Source organism: Kockovaella imperatae (assembly GCF_002102565.1).
Source record: "Kockovaella imperatae strain NRRL Y-17943 chromosome Unknown BD324scaffold_2, whole genome shotgun sequence".
Classification (NCBI taxonomy): Eukaryota; Fungi; Basidiomycota; class Tremellomycetes; order Tremellales; family Cuniculitremaceae; genus Kockovaella; species Kockovaella imperatae.
The window spans coordinates 672,461-687,388 of record NW_019028942.1 but is presented as its reverse complement, the minus strand read 5'-3'; the positions used below and the strand labels follow the sequence as shown (position 1 = coordinate 687,388).

The 14,928-nt window shown below is 52.2% G+C and overlaps 6 protein-coding genes across 6 annotated transcripts; 3 read left to right on the top strand and 3 right to left on the bottom strand.

Moving 5' to 3' along the window:
• The first annotated feature begins 28 nt into the window (after positions 1-28).
• On the top strand, positions 29-906 carry BD324DRAFT_615145 (hypothetical protein). Its single transcript, XM_022014687.1, has one exon. The coding sequence runs from the start codon at positions 215-217 to the stop codon at positions 848-850; it is 636 nt and encodes a 211-aa protein (XP_021873610.1). The 5' UTR covers positions 29-214; the 3' UTR covers positions 851-906.
• Positions 907-1,397: 491 nt separating this feature from the next.
• Positions 1,398-3,122, top strand: BD324DRAFT_615133 (Clavaminate synthase-like protein). The gene is made up of 10 exons (XM_022014686.1): positions 1,398-1,609; positions 1,673-1,824; positions 1,870-1,958; positions 2,001-2,069; positions 2,117-2,175; positions 2,232-2,302; positions 2,347-2,494; positions 2,569-2,718; positions 2,773-2,908; positions 2,962-3,122. Exons 1-10 carry the CDS (start codon positions 1,486-1,488, stop codon positions 3,071-3,073), a joined length of 1,110 nt encoding a protein of 369 aa, XP_021873609.1. The 5' UTR covers positions 1,398-1,485; the 3' UTR covers positions 3,074-3,122.
• On the bottom strand, positions 3,123-7,417 carry BD324DRAFT_615122 (hypothetical protein). The gene is made up of 27 exons (XM_022014685.1): positions 7,274-7,417; positions 7,130-7,212; positions 7,008-7,068; positions 6,817-6,930; positions 6,642-6,781; positions 6,491-6,593; positions 6,377-6,452; positions 6,247-6,329; positions 6,114-6,194; positions 5,877-6,073; positions 5,773-5,836; positions 5,440-5,726; positions 5,348-5,392; positions 5,181-5,300; positions 5,023-5,133; positions 4,838-4,973; positions 4,713-4,791; positions 4,558-4,665; positions 4,423-4,510; positions 4,286-4,379; positions 4,088-4,235; positions 3,760-4,051; positions 3,643-3,715; positions 3,472-3,601; positions 3,364-3,435; positions 3,279-3,318; positions 3,123-3,227 (listed from the first exon to the last, which is right to left on the bottom strand). The coding sequence occupies exons 1-27, from the start codon at positions 7,286-7,288 to the stop codon at positions 3,203-3,205; spliced, it is 2,865 nt and encodes a 954-aa protein (XP_021873608.1). The 5' UTR covers positions 7,289-7,417; the 3' UTR covers positions 3,123-3,202.
• Positions 7,418-7,487: 70 nt separating this feature from the next.
• Positions 7,488-9,764, bottom strand: BD324DRAFT_237270 (hypothetical protein). The gene is made up of 7 exons (XM_022012246.1): positions 9,512-9,764; positions 9,320-9,456; positions 9,154-9,263; positions 8,801-9,105; positions 8,077-8,765; positions 7,840-8,028; positions 7,488-7,793 (listed from the first exon to the last, which is right to left on the bottom strand). Exons 1-7 carry the CDS (start codon positions 9,604-9,606, stop codon positions 7,594-7,596), a joined length of 1,725 nt encoding a protein of 574 aa, XP_021873607.1. The 5' UTR covers positions 9,607-9,764; the 3' UTR covers positions 7,488-7,593.
• A 62-nt stretch (positions 9,765-9,826) lies between these two features.
• BD324DRAFT_615115 (Rft protein-domain-containing protein) lies at positions 9,827-12,068 on the top strand. The gene is made up of 3 exons (XM_022014684.1): positions 9,827-10,669; positions 10,709-10,866; positions 10,906-12,068. The coding sequence occupies exons 1-3, from the start codon at positions 9,873-9,875 to the stop codon at positions 11,613-11,615; spliced, it is 1,665 nt and encodes a 554-aa protein (XP_021873606.1). The 5' UTR covers positions 9,827-9,872; the 3' UTR covers positions 11,616-12,068.
• A 275-nt stretch (positions 12,069-12,343) lies between these two features.
• BD324DRAFT_607033 (hypothetical protein) lies at positions 12,344-14,588 on the bottom strand (the record flags this gene model as incomplete). The annotated part of the gene is made up of 10 exons (XM_022014045.1): positions 12,344-12,479; positions 12,525-12,639; positions 12,685-12,821; positions 12,860-13,265; positions 13,303-13,489; positions 13,533-13,647; positions 13,688-13,780; positions 13,816-13,882; positions 13,916-14,385; positions 14,425-14,588. 10 exons carry the CDS (start codon positions 14,586-14,588, stop codon positions 12,344-12,346), a joined length of 1,890 nt encoding a protein of 629 aa, XP_021873605.1.
• Between the last annotated feature and the right edge of the window lie 340 nt (positions 14,589-14,928).

Below are 14,928 nucleotides of genomic sequence, written 5' to 3'. Positions count from 1 at the left end.
CGGCGACAAGGCGATGCATACCGCGTGTAATATCGTTCGTTTTCAAGCTGTCTCCAGTCTGCCTTCCTAAGTGGTCACATCAGGCGTTCCAGCTGGGTGAAAGGAGGACGGGAAGAGAGAGACATAACAGTGGGGCTATAAGGATCGACCCTTCACACCGAAGTATTCATGTCTTGCACTTACCTTATCTTCCCTAATCGTCGTGGTCCCCGCCATGGCCCCGAATGCGCCACGAACCCACTCGACTACGTACACGGATGTCTTCGATTTGGCAGTCGCTACCAAGTGTTTTGTTGACAATTGGGGGATCCTTACAGGGATGAATCAAGCTTGGATACTGGCTCATGACGAGTCTCGAAACGGATCAGCAGGTGACGATGATGAAGATCCGAGACAGTCCAAGTCGGTAGGCGAGATCACGGACACTCTGCTATCCATCCCGGAAGAATCAAAGAAAGAGCTCTCACCAATCCTGAGGGACAGCGCTGCCAGATTCGCGTACAGTGGTGCTCCTACGGCTGACCAATTGAATCTGCTACTCTGTTCATTCAATGACTTCCAAGATGGACCGACGAATAGTCGGGAGCTTACGGGGCAAGAGAGGACACTGTTCACAAAGATGAGAGCGTGTCTATCCGTACATGCAAAGCTCTTGGAAGGGAAGCCAAAGCTGCCTTCATTCCTTCAGACTTACAATAAGTCGATAACGAATGAGAGTGAACACTTCAAGTGTCGTTGTTCTGCCTTCTCCGACTCAACAAACGCCACACTCGAGACCATGAGAATGGCTGACGGTAACCTTGATGAGGTATCTTCCACCGGAGATTTGGCTGCAAGCGGAAACGTTTAGACATCTTATACACTGATTCGGGCAGAATGCTCGGCGAGATGGCTCCAAATGTGGAGATGCATGTCTCTTTTCTCACAGACAATCCTCCACACTCTACGGCCCTTCGGCCTTCGAGATCATTCTCCGGGACTGACTCATTTCATGAATCATCGCGATTCGACAACAGCTTATCAGAAAGTGAAAGTGAAAGACCGCGAGCTTCCGCTTGTCATGAGAGCTGAAATGCAAGCATCCCGTATCAGAGTGAGCATTATAGTTGTCGATGTCATCCAGTCACCCATTTGTTCTGCCGCCACGGAGACCGCGGCATTTGGCAGCCCTGCGATCTGCGACGGTAGGGAGTCCGAGATCGCCTAGATGGGCGAAGGTTTCGTCGAGAGCCAGTCTGCGTTTGAACGAGTATACTCAGCACATGCATGCGTCTTGGTTGAGCATCCGGGACGCGACTATCACTCACAAGCCTCCCATAAGCCCTGGATCTGAGCGCCTTTTGAGCGGCAAATGGTCCGTTGAATTCCGATCCGGCATTCGGATCATGTTCACGTACTGTAAAGTATCGATATTTACATACAACTCGCCGCTACAACGAAGCTACCCTCCTGTCCCCTGAACGATTCCATTAGGAAGCCGTTATCATGTCGATTGAACCTGTTCGTATCTCCTATCAGATTCTACGAAGCAGTCCGCATACCGCTGCAGAAGACATTCAACAAGCGTTCGGGTCCGATGAAGGTTGCCTCGGCATTATCTTGGTTGACGGCAAGTCCAAGTCCGATCACAAGGACGAGCATTCCTTCTCACTCTCGCGCTCATATCCCTCAGATCTGCCTGAACAATTCACAGCTTTACGTGAGAAGCTGTTTCGCCTCGCTCAGGTATTTGCAACGGCTTCGGAGGACGTCCGCGAATCACTCGTTAGGCCAGAGACATCGTATTCTTTTGGATGGAGTCATGGGAAGGAGGTGATGAACGGGGTGGGCAAAATAGCATCTCTGGTTCGAAATTGACCCTGTGGCAAGCGCCCCGATACCCAAAAGGGGTCATACTACGCCAATCCTATGCTGGACGTGCCCAATGTGAGCGACGCTCAAAGGCAGGCTCATCCAGAGTAAGGTATTGTTCCAAAACGGCGAACTAAATCCGTCCCCAGGTATTATGCGGGCAACGTCTGGCCTAGAGACGTACCTGGTTTAGAAGACTTTGAAAAGACCTTCAAAGCGTGAGTCAGTCTCTTGCCCGAGCGATGTAGTCTGATCTTGTGAGCAGACTCGGAGCATTGATCTTCGAAGTTGGATGTGCTCTCGCAACGGCTTGTGAAAGCTTTGGTCAGCGAAGGAAACGCCTCGGATGCAAAGACATGAGCTGATTTACAGTATGACAGTGGCGTCGAACGTTGCTTCAGGTAGCAAGAGTACTGTCCAATCGCTCATTGCGAATTCAAAGACCAACAAGGTGAATCCCTGACCGGAAGTTTGGATCCAGCTCACACTGCACAGGCTCGACTGCTACACTATTTCCCCGAAACTGCTTCATCATCATCATCGTCATCAACAACATCATCCGACTCTCCATCCGATGGTCAGAGGATAGCTAATGATGCACTTTGCGGAACTCATGTGGACCATTCGCTCCTCACTGGGCTGTGTGAGTGTTTCGCTCCCCGTCCCCTCATATTGCCAACTATCAGCATCTCTATTCCAATGATGACCTTTTGACAGGCTCTGCGATGTATCTGTCGACAGAGACGGGTTCCCCTCAGATCGTGTCTGCGCCAACTCCGACTGCAGGTCTCTGGATATATCCTAGACACCGAACGGGCACTCCGAGGCCCGATCCTGTCAAAGTGGCTATACCACAGCATTGTTTAGGTGCGCGCGTGAGATCCTTGAACGGTCTTTTGCTGATCTCTCTTATGAGCTTAGCATTTCAAACAGGCGAAGCCTTGGAAATCCTGACTTCCCATAGGCTAGCCGCTACGCCTCATTTCGTCAGCGGTTCTTCGGGAGGTTCACCACAGGCTCAGTACATCTCCAGAGAGACTTTCGCCTTTTTCTTGCAGTAAGCAGAAGCCTCGCGCCTAAAGGCTGATTCTGACACGCTCTCACATACAGGCCTGATGTAGATGACGTGATAGGACCGGATGGCGAGACCTTTGGTGCTTTCACCAAACGGGTGCTGGGACGACATTATCAAGATCAAGCATTCAAAGAAGCGGAAGATTGAAGAGGCAATAGACAAATGCAGTGTTGCATGCAGATGCGATGACAGATGAGAGCTTGGTGCTGTAGTGCATTCCGTCCAAGGTTTGAAGGATTCAGATAGTCAAATTGGCCTTTCCAAAAGGCTTCAAATCTAGTCTTCGCTGACGTCCCCAAACCTGCAATGTCTTTTAGTATTCAACCGACAGAACAATGCGCCATAAGCTCACTCAAAGATACCCAAGCGATCAGCCTTTGCTCCCTCCGTCGCTGGGCCGGATCAGCCATCGTGTCGTCTTTAGAGAAGTCACTCACCCTGTTTAAGCTTCTCAACGACTTGAGGGTAGGCAGCGAGGTATCGGCAAGATTTGTCAAGGGTAGCGAGACCTGAGACGAATCAGCGATGCCCACGCCGAGACTTGCCCTCTCTGATCATGTCCGCGTTCAGACAGGCGAGCGGATCGTCCGCAGCGTTCGGATCAGAAGGATCAATAAGTCTCAAGTGTAACAAGTTGCCTTCGCGGTGATCGACATTCGCGACCAGCTTGCGGCCCTGGATCACGTTAAGTACCTGCTACATAGGTTTTGTCTCACCTCGGTCAGTTGACCGAATCGTCTCCATGCTTCCGGCCCGTATTCGCTGTCTTTCGACACGACCTTGACGAAACTACACCATGATCAGCTGTCGATCACCGCGACGCAACTTCTCACCTGAGTCTCGCTTCCTTTGCTTGACCCGGCAGACTCTTGAATTTACTGTCTAAAGGTCGGATACGAGCGAATGGCAAAGTCTCCTCGTTTCCGTAATCGATGAACCACAGCACTGCCTCTTTCTTCAAAGCGCTAGATCGCTTCACTTTGGCCCGATACCATTGATTGTCTTCGCTGAATTTGGCGGATACAAGATCACCCGTCTTAGGCGAGAAACCAGCGGGGCTTGCGGCGGTAGGCGTGCGGTGATGGAGAGAAAAGTCGGACATGAGCTTCTCAAGTGAGGCAACACCTGACAAGATCAGCCCAGGACGGCTCAGACACGCACTGTTGTCATTCAAGACTTGAACGGAAAAACCAAATGGCTCGCTGTCTTTGACTGCAGAGACATAGACGTCTAGGTACTCGGCTACGAGAGCACCAGTCGCGTCTTGTGGAGCCTCCTGTGCAGATTCTCCAGCGTAGTCGGACCAGATCTGGGCTTCCGTCAACAATGAGGATAGTCAGCAGTGCAGTGTCGACTGACCCCTTTTCGCGCATTCTTCGCTTCTTCCTCGGCGCTCATGAGCTCCTTTCCGAAGGGGAGACTCTCTGCCGAGTAGGTGTGGACGGACGCGAGACTAGGAAGTAAATCAGTATCAGACTTGGCACTCCGATGCTCACCCCTCTTTGACGAGCTCTACAGCTACATTGATGCCCCCAGAATACATAGAGCCGATGAATCCTCCCTGTTTGTCGACACTGTCGAAGGCTAAGATTTTCGTCAGATCGTCCCATGGGTAAGCGCGCAAGGCTAACCAATCTCTACATCGCGTTGCATATATCGCGAGGCGAACTTGAGCGACTCTTGACCGTACGGCTCAGACTTTTCGGAAGCATTGCGGGCAGTACGAGGAGCTCGGATACCTGCACGCCATGGTCAGCTGCGCGAAACATCGAGCCAGGATACTCACCAGCCAAAACTAGAGTGATTTTGGTATTCTCCTTGGGTAGCAACATCTTGAAGCGGGATCCAGCGGACACAAAGTCGACCTACGCACAATCAGCAGTGAACATACAACGAGAACTCAAGACTCACGACTGCATTGTGACGTCCCGCTCTCTTCCAGGTGGACAAGTATGACGTGGCCCGGTTCGCATTCTCTGACGCATCAACGATTCTGGGAAGCGAGACATCTTTGGAGGAATGCAGACCTCGTGCCTCGGTAGCAGCACTGTGCATCGGTGTCAGTATCTCAATACTGGAGTGGAGGAATCACGCACGTCTGTTCAGCAACAATCAACTTGTCGAGTTGCGATGAGCGATCTTCATCATCGCGCTTGTGTCTGAGGACCGTCGCCAGGCCCTTTTCGATCAATTGCTCGGCAATGTTGCTGGATGTGCATGAGCTTTGCCTTGCAGCGCGAATGCTGTCACCCACTTATTGGCACCACCATAAGTGATAGTGACACACTCTCGCTCGTCGTATTCTCCATCTTTCGGCTTGATGTAATCAACGTGAACGTGAACAATCTTGCCGATGAGGCGCTTTCGAACGAATCTGCCGGGCATGTGTGAGCCGACCCGCATGCTGGACCGGTCACTCACTCCTTCGCTTCGCTGGCCCAATAGGCTTGCTTAGCTTCGGTACCTCTTCAATCTACGTGAGTAAAATCGAAAGGGGGAATCTAGCAGCCCACCTTGGTCCTCTGACAGAAGCCAACTGAACCCGCCTCTCTTTTTCGCCGGCATCGCCCTTTGCCACAATGCTGATCTGATCGGAGTTCCACACTCTAATGACGACGGCGTCAAAGTCAGAACCCTTGGTGGTCGCTACAGGGGCACTAGAATGGCCGTTGACGCCATTGGAAGCTGGTCTCGAAGCCCCGTAGCCTTCCCAGAGCCCCAGCCGCTTTTCCTTGGCTGTCCTTTCTGCTGCTCTTAACCTGTCAAGTCCTCCATGTGGTCCGAGAATCCCCGCGTGCCACTAGAAGGAATCAGATGAGTATGTTCGATAGCGTTACGAGACTCACATCAATAACTTTCGCCAAGCCCGCGCCAACGAGAAACTCGGCAATGTTGCCATTGGGATGAATGCTGAGCGCATTAAGTCATGGACGTCACGGCCATGACTCACGCTGTGCCAATGATGACCGAAGCTCCCCCTGCAGAAGGAGCGGGCAAGCCACCGTTGCCGAAGCCTTTCAACGTGGTGGAGGCTGCGGCAGGCGTCGGACCAGCATTCAATGGCGAAGCACCAAGAGAAGCAGGAGCTGAAAGGAGGCGGACTTTGATGGGTCTTTGAAGGAGTCTCACTTCCGTGAAGTACTTGGCCTGGGAACAGGTCAAAATGGGCTAAAGGTGCTGAACACACCTCCTCTCCCCATGGCTCTGCTGAAGATGAGTCGCCATCCCTAGAATTTGAAGCGCGAGGGCTCTTGGCTCCAGCAATGACCTGAGCTAAGTGTCAGCGACGAGTTGCTTGAGCATTGAGCTTGTTTACTGACAAGATTTATATATTGGTGAGTGTGGTCGTCGAGGATCAACCGGACCCTCATCTGAGTTCCATCTCGCACTTGCTCAACGATGGCTATTCTGAAATGAGCTTGGATCCTAATCACAGGCAGGAGAGCTCACCGTCGATATCCCTATCCTTGTGCTCAGCAATGAAGGTCAAGGGATCTTGAGGCATTTGAAAAGAGACCGTGCGCTGCTATGAGGCCATTAGCCTATCTCTACAACTAGACATACGCTTTCCGGTTGTTCTGCCCACAGGCCTTTGCCCTCTGATTTGGCTTGAGACTCGGCGGCACGAAGACCTTCTCTTCGTTTGGCTTCTTCTGCTCCGAGTCGTCTAAGGGGAATGTCAGGGTCGAAAGCACTCGGCAGGGATGTAACGAACCTGACTGCCTCGTCTCCTTCACCGACACCGTCTCGAACCTTGGCCCACCCATTCGCGAGTATTTGAAGAGAGACGTCTTGTGGTGGCTGGCCAGGTCCAGGAGGAGCCGTGAAGATGTTTGCGAATTCACGTTCGGCAGACTGGCATTCAGCTTCAACGGAGAATGTATACCCACTTGTCCGGGAGCTCCACGCTGAGATGAAGCATCGACAGTGTGTGTAATGGCGAAGGCTACTTCTTTGCCGACCAGCAAAGCTCGAAGATATTCTCGAGCACCGTATGAGAATGGCTGAGGGGGAGGGAAAGGATGAAGGGGGAGCGGACATTATCAGCGAGGTGAGACGACGCCGCATGCAAGAGACATACTTCATCTTCACGAGTTGTGGATCCTAGTCGGGGGGCTTGAATACCAGCAATATGGAGGACACTGAGATGCCAAGGGAGTCAGAATACTGTGCATCTCGGAAGGGGTCATATGCTGCACTTACCGTTCTTTAGCCGATGTGCCTCTTGCGGGCGCTTCTTTGGGTCTCAAGACTACAGTGTCACCCGACAAGACTGACTTGACAATCTTCGAAATGATCATGAGCGCGAGTACATGGCTGGCGGGTTGGGAGTCTAGATGAACTCACAGCTCGAGCTGACATTTTAGGTGTGAGATGTGGAATACGGAATCAAGAGGGGCAACAAGGACAGGAGTTGGGGATCAGAGGCAGGGTTGAGGACGCGAGTGTCTGCCTGCGAGACGTAGAGTGGACCGTGTGAGGTTCACAAGGTGAAACCAATCGTTACGTTAGTGGTCGTCAGACCTGAACTTTCGCGGTGGAGTTGCGGAGACCGCCGAGGCAGGGTGGCATCGAATATCATTAGGGGAATGAATGCTTGTCATCTACAACAGGATCTAGGAGGCGACCTATGTCGCGTCGTAATGTCATGCACATCAAACTAGAACTTACACCGCGAAGCTAGGCGTCCACTCTTCGATCTCGCAAGTGGATCGTCTGAACCTTCGGTCTAACTCACACACCTCCAAGTCTTCTTCACCTAAGCGTGAGATGAGGCGGGAGCGATAGTATCGCAAGAATGACGAGTATATCTCGAGGGACTCTATGAGGATTTGCTGAGCGTACTCTTGCAGCGGGTGATGGTTCTCTGCGCAGAAGCATTTAGAAACGATACGAGTCTTCCATCGACTCACCCGATATACCATAGACCCCACCGACTTCCTTGACCAACGCCTCGAGGCCGAACAGACACCATCCAGCCAGAATTGTGATGACTATGACAAGCGGTCCTCCCACATTGCACAGAAGAGAACAAGGAAGGGCGGCGATGTAGATCAAAAGAAGATGAGCCAAGTGAAGAGACAATGGGAGAGGTGGTGGATCTATCAGAAAACACGTCAGAAAGAAATGCTATAGCAGCCCTAACCCACTTGAGGAGAGCCTCTCCGCCTCGCCAAGCAAGTGGGCTAAACTCTTCACCTCGCCTAAAAGTCGATCACGCTTCGATTCGCTCCAGCCTCCCTTTCCGCGTGAGACGGTCGCCAAACCAATCGAGTATGATTCCATAAGTCGTAACAATGCTAGCGGGAGATTTGGAGGGTTCGGCGCAGTGAGATTGCTCTTGGGTCTAGGGGTTGTATTGCTCAGAGCCGGAGATGTTGGCGCAGGAGAGGTAGGAGTCTTGAAGCCGTACTCATAGTTCTTTTCGGACGATAGGAGCGGCGAGGGTGTGCGGGGTATGTTGAGCTGAGAGAGTTGTTGTTTGAAGATTTTATCGTCGTCCGGATTCGAACTGTTCGAAACTTTGGACAGTACCGAGGTCGCCGAACCAGCTAGGGTCGACAGGTCCCACTCGTCAGCACCGGCGGCTTTCATTTGAGCTCGAGTGGTTGGACCTGTCCCTCTACGCTTTAAACCCGGCCGGAATGGATCGTTCAAATGTGAGATGGGAGACGCAGAGTCTGAGAGCGCACAGTCGTCTGAGTCTGGCTGAGGCACCGCGTTTTCGTCGGCAAATCGGACACGAGCTTCGGTCCGCTTCAAAGATGTCAAATACGCTGGAGGAAGCAGGTCACACAGAGGAGGTTGAGGCAGTGGGCGGGTGTTGTGTAGATGATGCCTGCAGTCAACACAGATCGGGAGGGCAAAACTCACTGGAGGGCGAACGCAAAACCGAGGAATAGTCCGGTAAGCTCGTGAACCTTCTCTTCGGCCCCCGATTGTACGCCAGCGGTCACGCCGCGCATCGGTGTAGGGGACGTCCGAAGCATCTTGCTGGATGTGGACGATGGCGAGGACGCCTGCCTTGAACCTTGACGATTGGACCGTCGTAATGACCTGACTTCGGGGCCAGATTTATCCTCCGAATCTCGTTCTTCGGACAAATCATCGAGGTCGTCGACGCTCGACATTGTCACGGATGGCGAGGGAGCGCTTGAACTTGGTTCCGATATTGAGATCTGGTGCGTGTGAGCTCTTTTCAAAGCACAGAAGGTTGAGATCCTCACAGTTCTAACGGCATCTCGAATGGTGGTCCTGACGTCTACCCAGACTTTTTTGCCTTGTTCCCACTTGCTGACAGAGTTGGAGAAATTGTATGAGAGTAGAAGGCCCGTTACTGGACCACAGCATCAGTGTTATTGTTGCAGACGGATGAGATATAATGTGAATTACCCATGGACAAGACCCCAACAACAGCCTGGCCAGCCTTGCCGGTCGCTTCTCGGTCGATCCATCCGGCCTCGCACGCGCGCACTACGGCATAAGCGTACAGTGCAAGCAGGGGCAACCGATTGGGTGGAATGCGGGATCTGAAGGCTTGCTCAGCTTGACCAGATGAGTACGAGACTCGGAAAATCGGCTCACAGAGCATATGTGAAGAGGTGAAAACGCGTCTCTATAGCCCCAAGTTTGGATGACCGTCGAGAAGGTGGACGTGCGGATCGACGTGCTCGAGGCATGTTGATCTAAGCGATGTGAACGAGGCGCACACGGGACTCTGAATCTGAGCGACACAAAAAGACAGCCGGCAGAGCTCTTCAGGTGGTCATGGTTTTGTGGACACCTGTACGAATAGACGCCGAGCTTCTGATCATTCGAGGTAGGATGAACAACAGAGATTGCCGGTTTACGATTTTTATGACCGAAATCTAGATCCCCCACTTTCCAGCTCCACGTTGTGGGATATCTTGACATTGAACCTCCCTCTAGTCAAGTTGGACGCATCATGTCCACGCCCGCTCCCGCTGAGACAGCGAAGAGCCCCAAAAAGGAAGAGGAGGAGACTCTGCCACCAGTTTCGAAAGCATCTGCCGAATCCCTATCTACAACGCTGAAGACTGGTGGATCTCTATTCCTTCTCCAATTCTTGACCCGAATCGTGACATTTGGACTGAACCAATCGCTCGTGCGACTAGCTTCGCCCGAAGTCTTTGGGACGGCCGCGATCCAGTTCGACCTCATCACGAGTACCATCGAATTTCTGTCCAGAGAAGGCATCCGCAATGCTTTGTTGAGGAAATCTGATGCGACCTCGATGGATGAGAAGGACGCCGACAGAGTGACGAAGAGAAGCAAAGGTGTCACAGAACCCGCACAGGCAGATCTGGATCAAAAGCTACGGCTCGCAAGCGTTCCATTCTTCTTTGCGATGCCTATCACCGCGGCCCTCATCACTATCTACCTCTACATGTCAGGTTCGGAGACCACCTCTCAGACCGACTTTCACCTTTCTCTCGGATTATACGTCCTCGCTGTTTTGCTCGAGCTAGCTATCGAGCCGATGTACATTCGGACATTGACTTCGAGCCCTCCAAGACTGAGTGTCAGGGTCAGTGCACACGGTGGAATGGCGATAGTCAAGGCAGTGGCCACATTCCTCAGCCTGCTCGTCTTGCCTCAGAGAGCCTTGCTCGGCTTTGCTCTCGGTCAATTGGCAGGTGCAACTTGGCTGGTGGCTCGATACATTTCGGCGTATAGTTCATCTGAACTGGCGTGGTCCAGGATTCTCATGTCAGGGAACAAGTAAGTCATTAGCCCAGGTGTGTGCTCATCAGTGTCTAGCGCAGTACCACGATTCGACTCTACCGCTCTCTCACTTGCTATTGCCAATACCAGGCAGAGCTTCATCAAGCATTTCCTCACCGAACTGGACAGGATTGCTGTCAGTCGATTGTGCACTCTCAGAGATCAAGGAGGCTATGCTGTCGCTATGAATTATGGCAAGTCAGACCTTCCTGATGTCTTGCTGATTGAACCAGGATCCCTCGTCGCCAGACTGGCTTTTCAACCGCTCGAAGAGACTCTCCTCCTACACTTCTCATCCAATCCGCTATCAACAGTCCCAGAATCCCGGGAGCTCATCGTCTTCGTCACACACATTGTGGCCCACATCCTCTTCCTCTGCCCAGCTTTCATCCCTCCTCTATTCCCCCCAACCGCAGTCCTCCTCTTGCCGCATCGCTACCTGGTCACTTCCGCCCCTTTCATTCTGCGAAGGTACCTAGAATGGTACATTCCGCTCATGGCGCTCAATGGCGTTCTCGAGGCGTTCCACACGGCGACTGCCACCCCTAAGGAAGTGTCTCTACAAGCAACGTGGATGTTCTTCAGTTCAGCAGCGTTTGTTGGCATCATAGCAGCAGCAACGAGGACGCACTTCGGACAGCACATGTCTCGCATGCTTAGTGTGGGACCGATGGGCGGGGTCGAACAGATCATTATCGCTGCATCGTGTCTCAGTATGGGAATCCGAATCATCTACGCCCTGCTTCATGTCAAGAAGCGAGTCCCAGCGTTCAGGTTGGTCGATCTTGTACCCAAATCAGTGACATCCATCGTCATCACGGGCTCAGGATTGGTGCTTCGACGAGGTTTTGAGATGCGAGACTGGAGAGTCGATCTGGAATCCAAACTCAGGATGATTGCTCTGGGTATACTGTGTGGTTCTTTCGTCCTAACTATCATGTGAGTTGACATCTGATGTTCGAATTTATCGGCTGACCCGATGGAACCATCAGGTGGCAGCAGGAGAAAGCGACGGCTTTGAGATTGTTCAAGGGCTTCAAGTCAAAGACAGAGTAGACTGATGGCGCTTCCTGCGGCCCAAATCCTTCACTTTATGATGCGTTGATGTCTCGAGCGATTTCCAAGTGCTCCGATAGATGTATATCGAGTTTCGGGTGGAAGGGAAATGACGCATTTCGACTTTCCAATGAGATTCTTCGTCAAACTTTATGATCATCTACAGCACATCTGAGCCTGTTCAGGAGCAGTCGATCCCTTCATCTCCCAGCACAGAGCCGGCGCCCGCGCTGCAAGGCATCGGCCTCAAATAATTCCGCTTCGGAAGGGTATGTATATATATATAGATACAGATATATTGTCAGCGTGGTATGTTTTGAATGCATTCAACAAAAAATGTTCATGAGGATGCAGTGTGTGGTATGTCAAGCCTGACTACGTTTATGGGGGGCGCGGGGGGAGGGAGGGTATACAGAGACGCCCGAGGATTCAAAGAGGTTAGGACAACGCATATCCCCCTTGCTTTGTTTTGACATTCAATTGCTGACCTCATCCCCATCGGATGGGTTCCTTTCCTCGGCCATCGGCTGTCACCCGAAAGTTTATCATTCTCACTTCCCCCCCCCTCCAAGTCATTTTATAGGATGGATGCCCGCGTCTTCACATTCTACTTTCTCACACCATCTCTATCGCCTCTCGTATCGGCTTAAGAGATACTCTATATTCTAAACGTTCCGTGAAGAGGTGCAAGAATTGGGCGTGAAATAAGGGAACAACTGCCAGCACGGTGGCAATCGGCACGAACGCGACACTGAGAGACAAGTCAGGAACGAACGCCAATTTGCCGCTGACTCACTCTAATAGGCTTCTCAACATCCTTTTTGACCGCTGATCCGTCGATTGAATGCCTAAACGGTCGCCTGCTCGTTTCCATCGACCAGTCACCGTCTCATTGATGTACAACTCATAGACTATCGTCGTCAGTTTTAGTTGACGCGACAGTGAGACAGACTCACGGAAAAGTCCGATGAGCAGAAATATCGGGCTGATGCCGCGATACCGGTCGGTGATATTGACACTCCATTGCAAGAATGGATGTAAATTTTCAGGAACTGGGAAGAGCGCTCGATGAACGACGAGAAGAGCGATGTGACTGATTGATCAGCTTTGATGGCTGAAACTATGACCCACCCCATCAGGAAATGAGCCTCGTATAATCTCAATGCTAGCGACATGAACGGTAACCATCGCGTACTGGTCTCTTCTGGGACTTCAGCCTGAGGCTTCGTCTCGATTAATGGTGAAGCGAGCTCGAACAAACTAGTAGCGGAACTGGCCATGGTCGGTCTGGATTCAGGGCTAGAATCCGAAAGGTCTGGAGTCGAATCTGACAGATCTTCCGAGTCGGACTCCCCATCGACTTCTTCGACCGTCTCCATCGGCAACAACAAAGACAATCTTCGACCCAGTCGGTGAGGCGCAAGGTTGTCAAAGGAGTCATATGTGAAGACGGTGTTTTGAGTGACAAAGGACGGTTCAAGCCGATGCGCCACAAAATCCCCAGTCATCAACATTCTTGCAGCGTACAGCGAATCCACTGAAAGGTCAGCTCACGCGTCTGAAATCCTACTGACAGCTTCCCCACATATGCCGAAGGGCTTGCTGATACCGTGCGACATGGGCATTCCAGTACCCTCTCCAACCGACGACGTGTGACGACACGACATCGAGTTGCGACGCTGGGGAATAGATGGTTTCTGGAAGGAGCCGTCCGCCCGTCGCGAACAGACATTTGATGTACATGTGCATGTCCTCGCCAATCTGGTCGGTCGTCAGCTTTGGACTCCGTCGGGACTGCTCTCACCGCTTCCGGGCCGGTATCGTGGAACCCGACATTCGCCAGAAGACTCAGAGACAAGGAATATGCCGATGTCGGAATCTTTGTCGTTGATTCTGGGAAAATTGCACTAGTGCCGGCTCTGGGCGCGATCAACACGGCTCTCATTTCGAAGCGCTCACATTGACCACATTGTATCGGTGAGACGAACGGCAGACGGGACCTCGTGCGCATTCCGGTCGAACGCAATGGGGGGGATGTAGTATACAAGGGGCCTGACCTCAGCTGTGGCCTGAAGCTTGTCACTCACCTCTCCTGCTCCGGGCGAAGGGCATATTTGCAGCTGATAGCTTCGAAGTAGTCGCCGGCAAGTGCAGCTTTTCGTCAGCACAGCAATGACGCTTCCTCACTATCACTGTCCATACAAGTCACGACGACTTTGTCAATCTTGCCCTTCAACACTGGGCTCGACTCCATCTCCTGCCAGGCTTGTCGTATTGACCATGCGAGGTTGGAGCTCTTCCCACGCGCCTCTCCAGGTGTATCCGCTGGGTGAATCGTGTATCCAATGCAGGCGAAACGATGCGAGAACTCTTGGACAAGAGCCAGAGCCTTGGACACGGCTCCGGTCTCTCGCGCTTCAAAGGCGAGCACGGGGTGATAGGTCGCCGCTGCAAGTCGATGTGTCGAGAGAAGATACAACGTCTCTCGCAATATCTCGATGGACTCGCAGTAAGTCGGGATGATGATCAGATGCGACACGTCCTCGAAAGCGAGCGCAGTCTCATTGTCCCGCACGTCGTCCAAATATTTTGAATGCCAATCGATGGAAGATTGGATCTTGACTCCCCTCCATGCTGAAAAGGCTCCATAGACGGACCTGAGGGTCAGCTTCGCCCTTTAATGCCCTCGAACCCACCTCAGGTTGATGCCCATAAACACGGCATGCAGAGCGAGTAACGCGCCAGCAAGGAACGTTGGACAATGGTTTGGTCCAAAAACGAGCAGTGCCACGAACAAGACGTGCGAAATGAATGGCACTCGCTGCAGTGACCGTGTCCTGGATCGCCTCATCGCCAACATGTTGAAGACTTGCACCAGATGGTCTCTGAACCTCCTTATTGTCAACATGGTTGGTTGGTTTTTGCTTTGCAAGGATTCGATTTTGATCCGCTGGATTCAGATCCCCCCGTCGCTTCTTCCTCCTCCTCCTCTCTCGCTCTCTCTCTCTCTCATCCACGTTTTCCTTTCGTTACCTAGCTGGCGCACCCAAAATTATTCATAATAATTGAGCTATCCCGCTCTAGAGGCGGAAGAAGTTTTGCATTCAGTGCCTGAAGCAAAGTGGAGGGATCGACCCCAATGAGTCCCATCGTGTCCTAAATTAACTCGAGAGATCATGATCATGCACAGCGTTGAATCC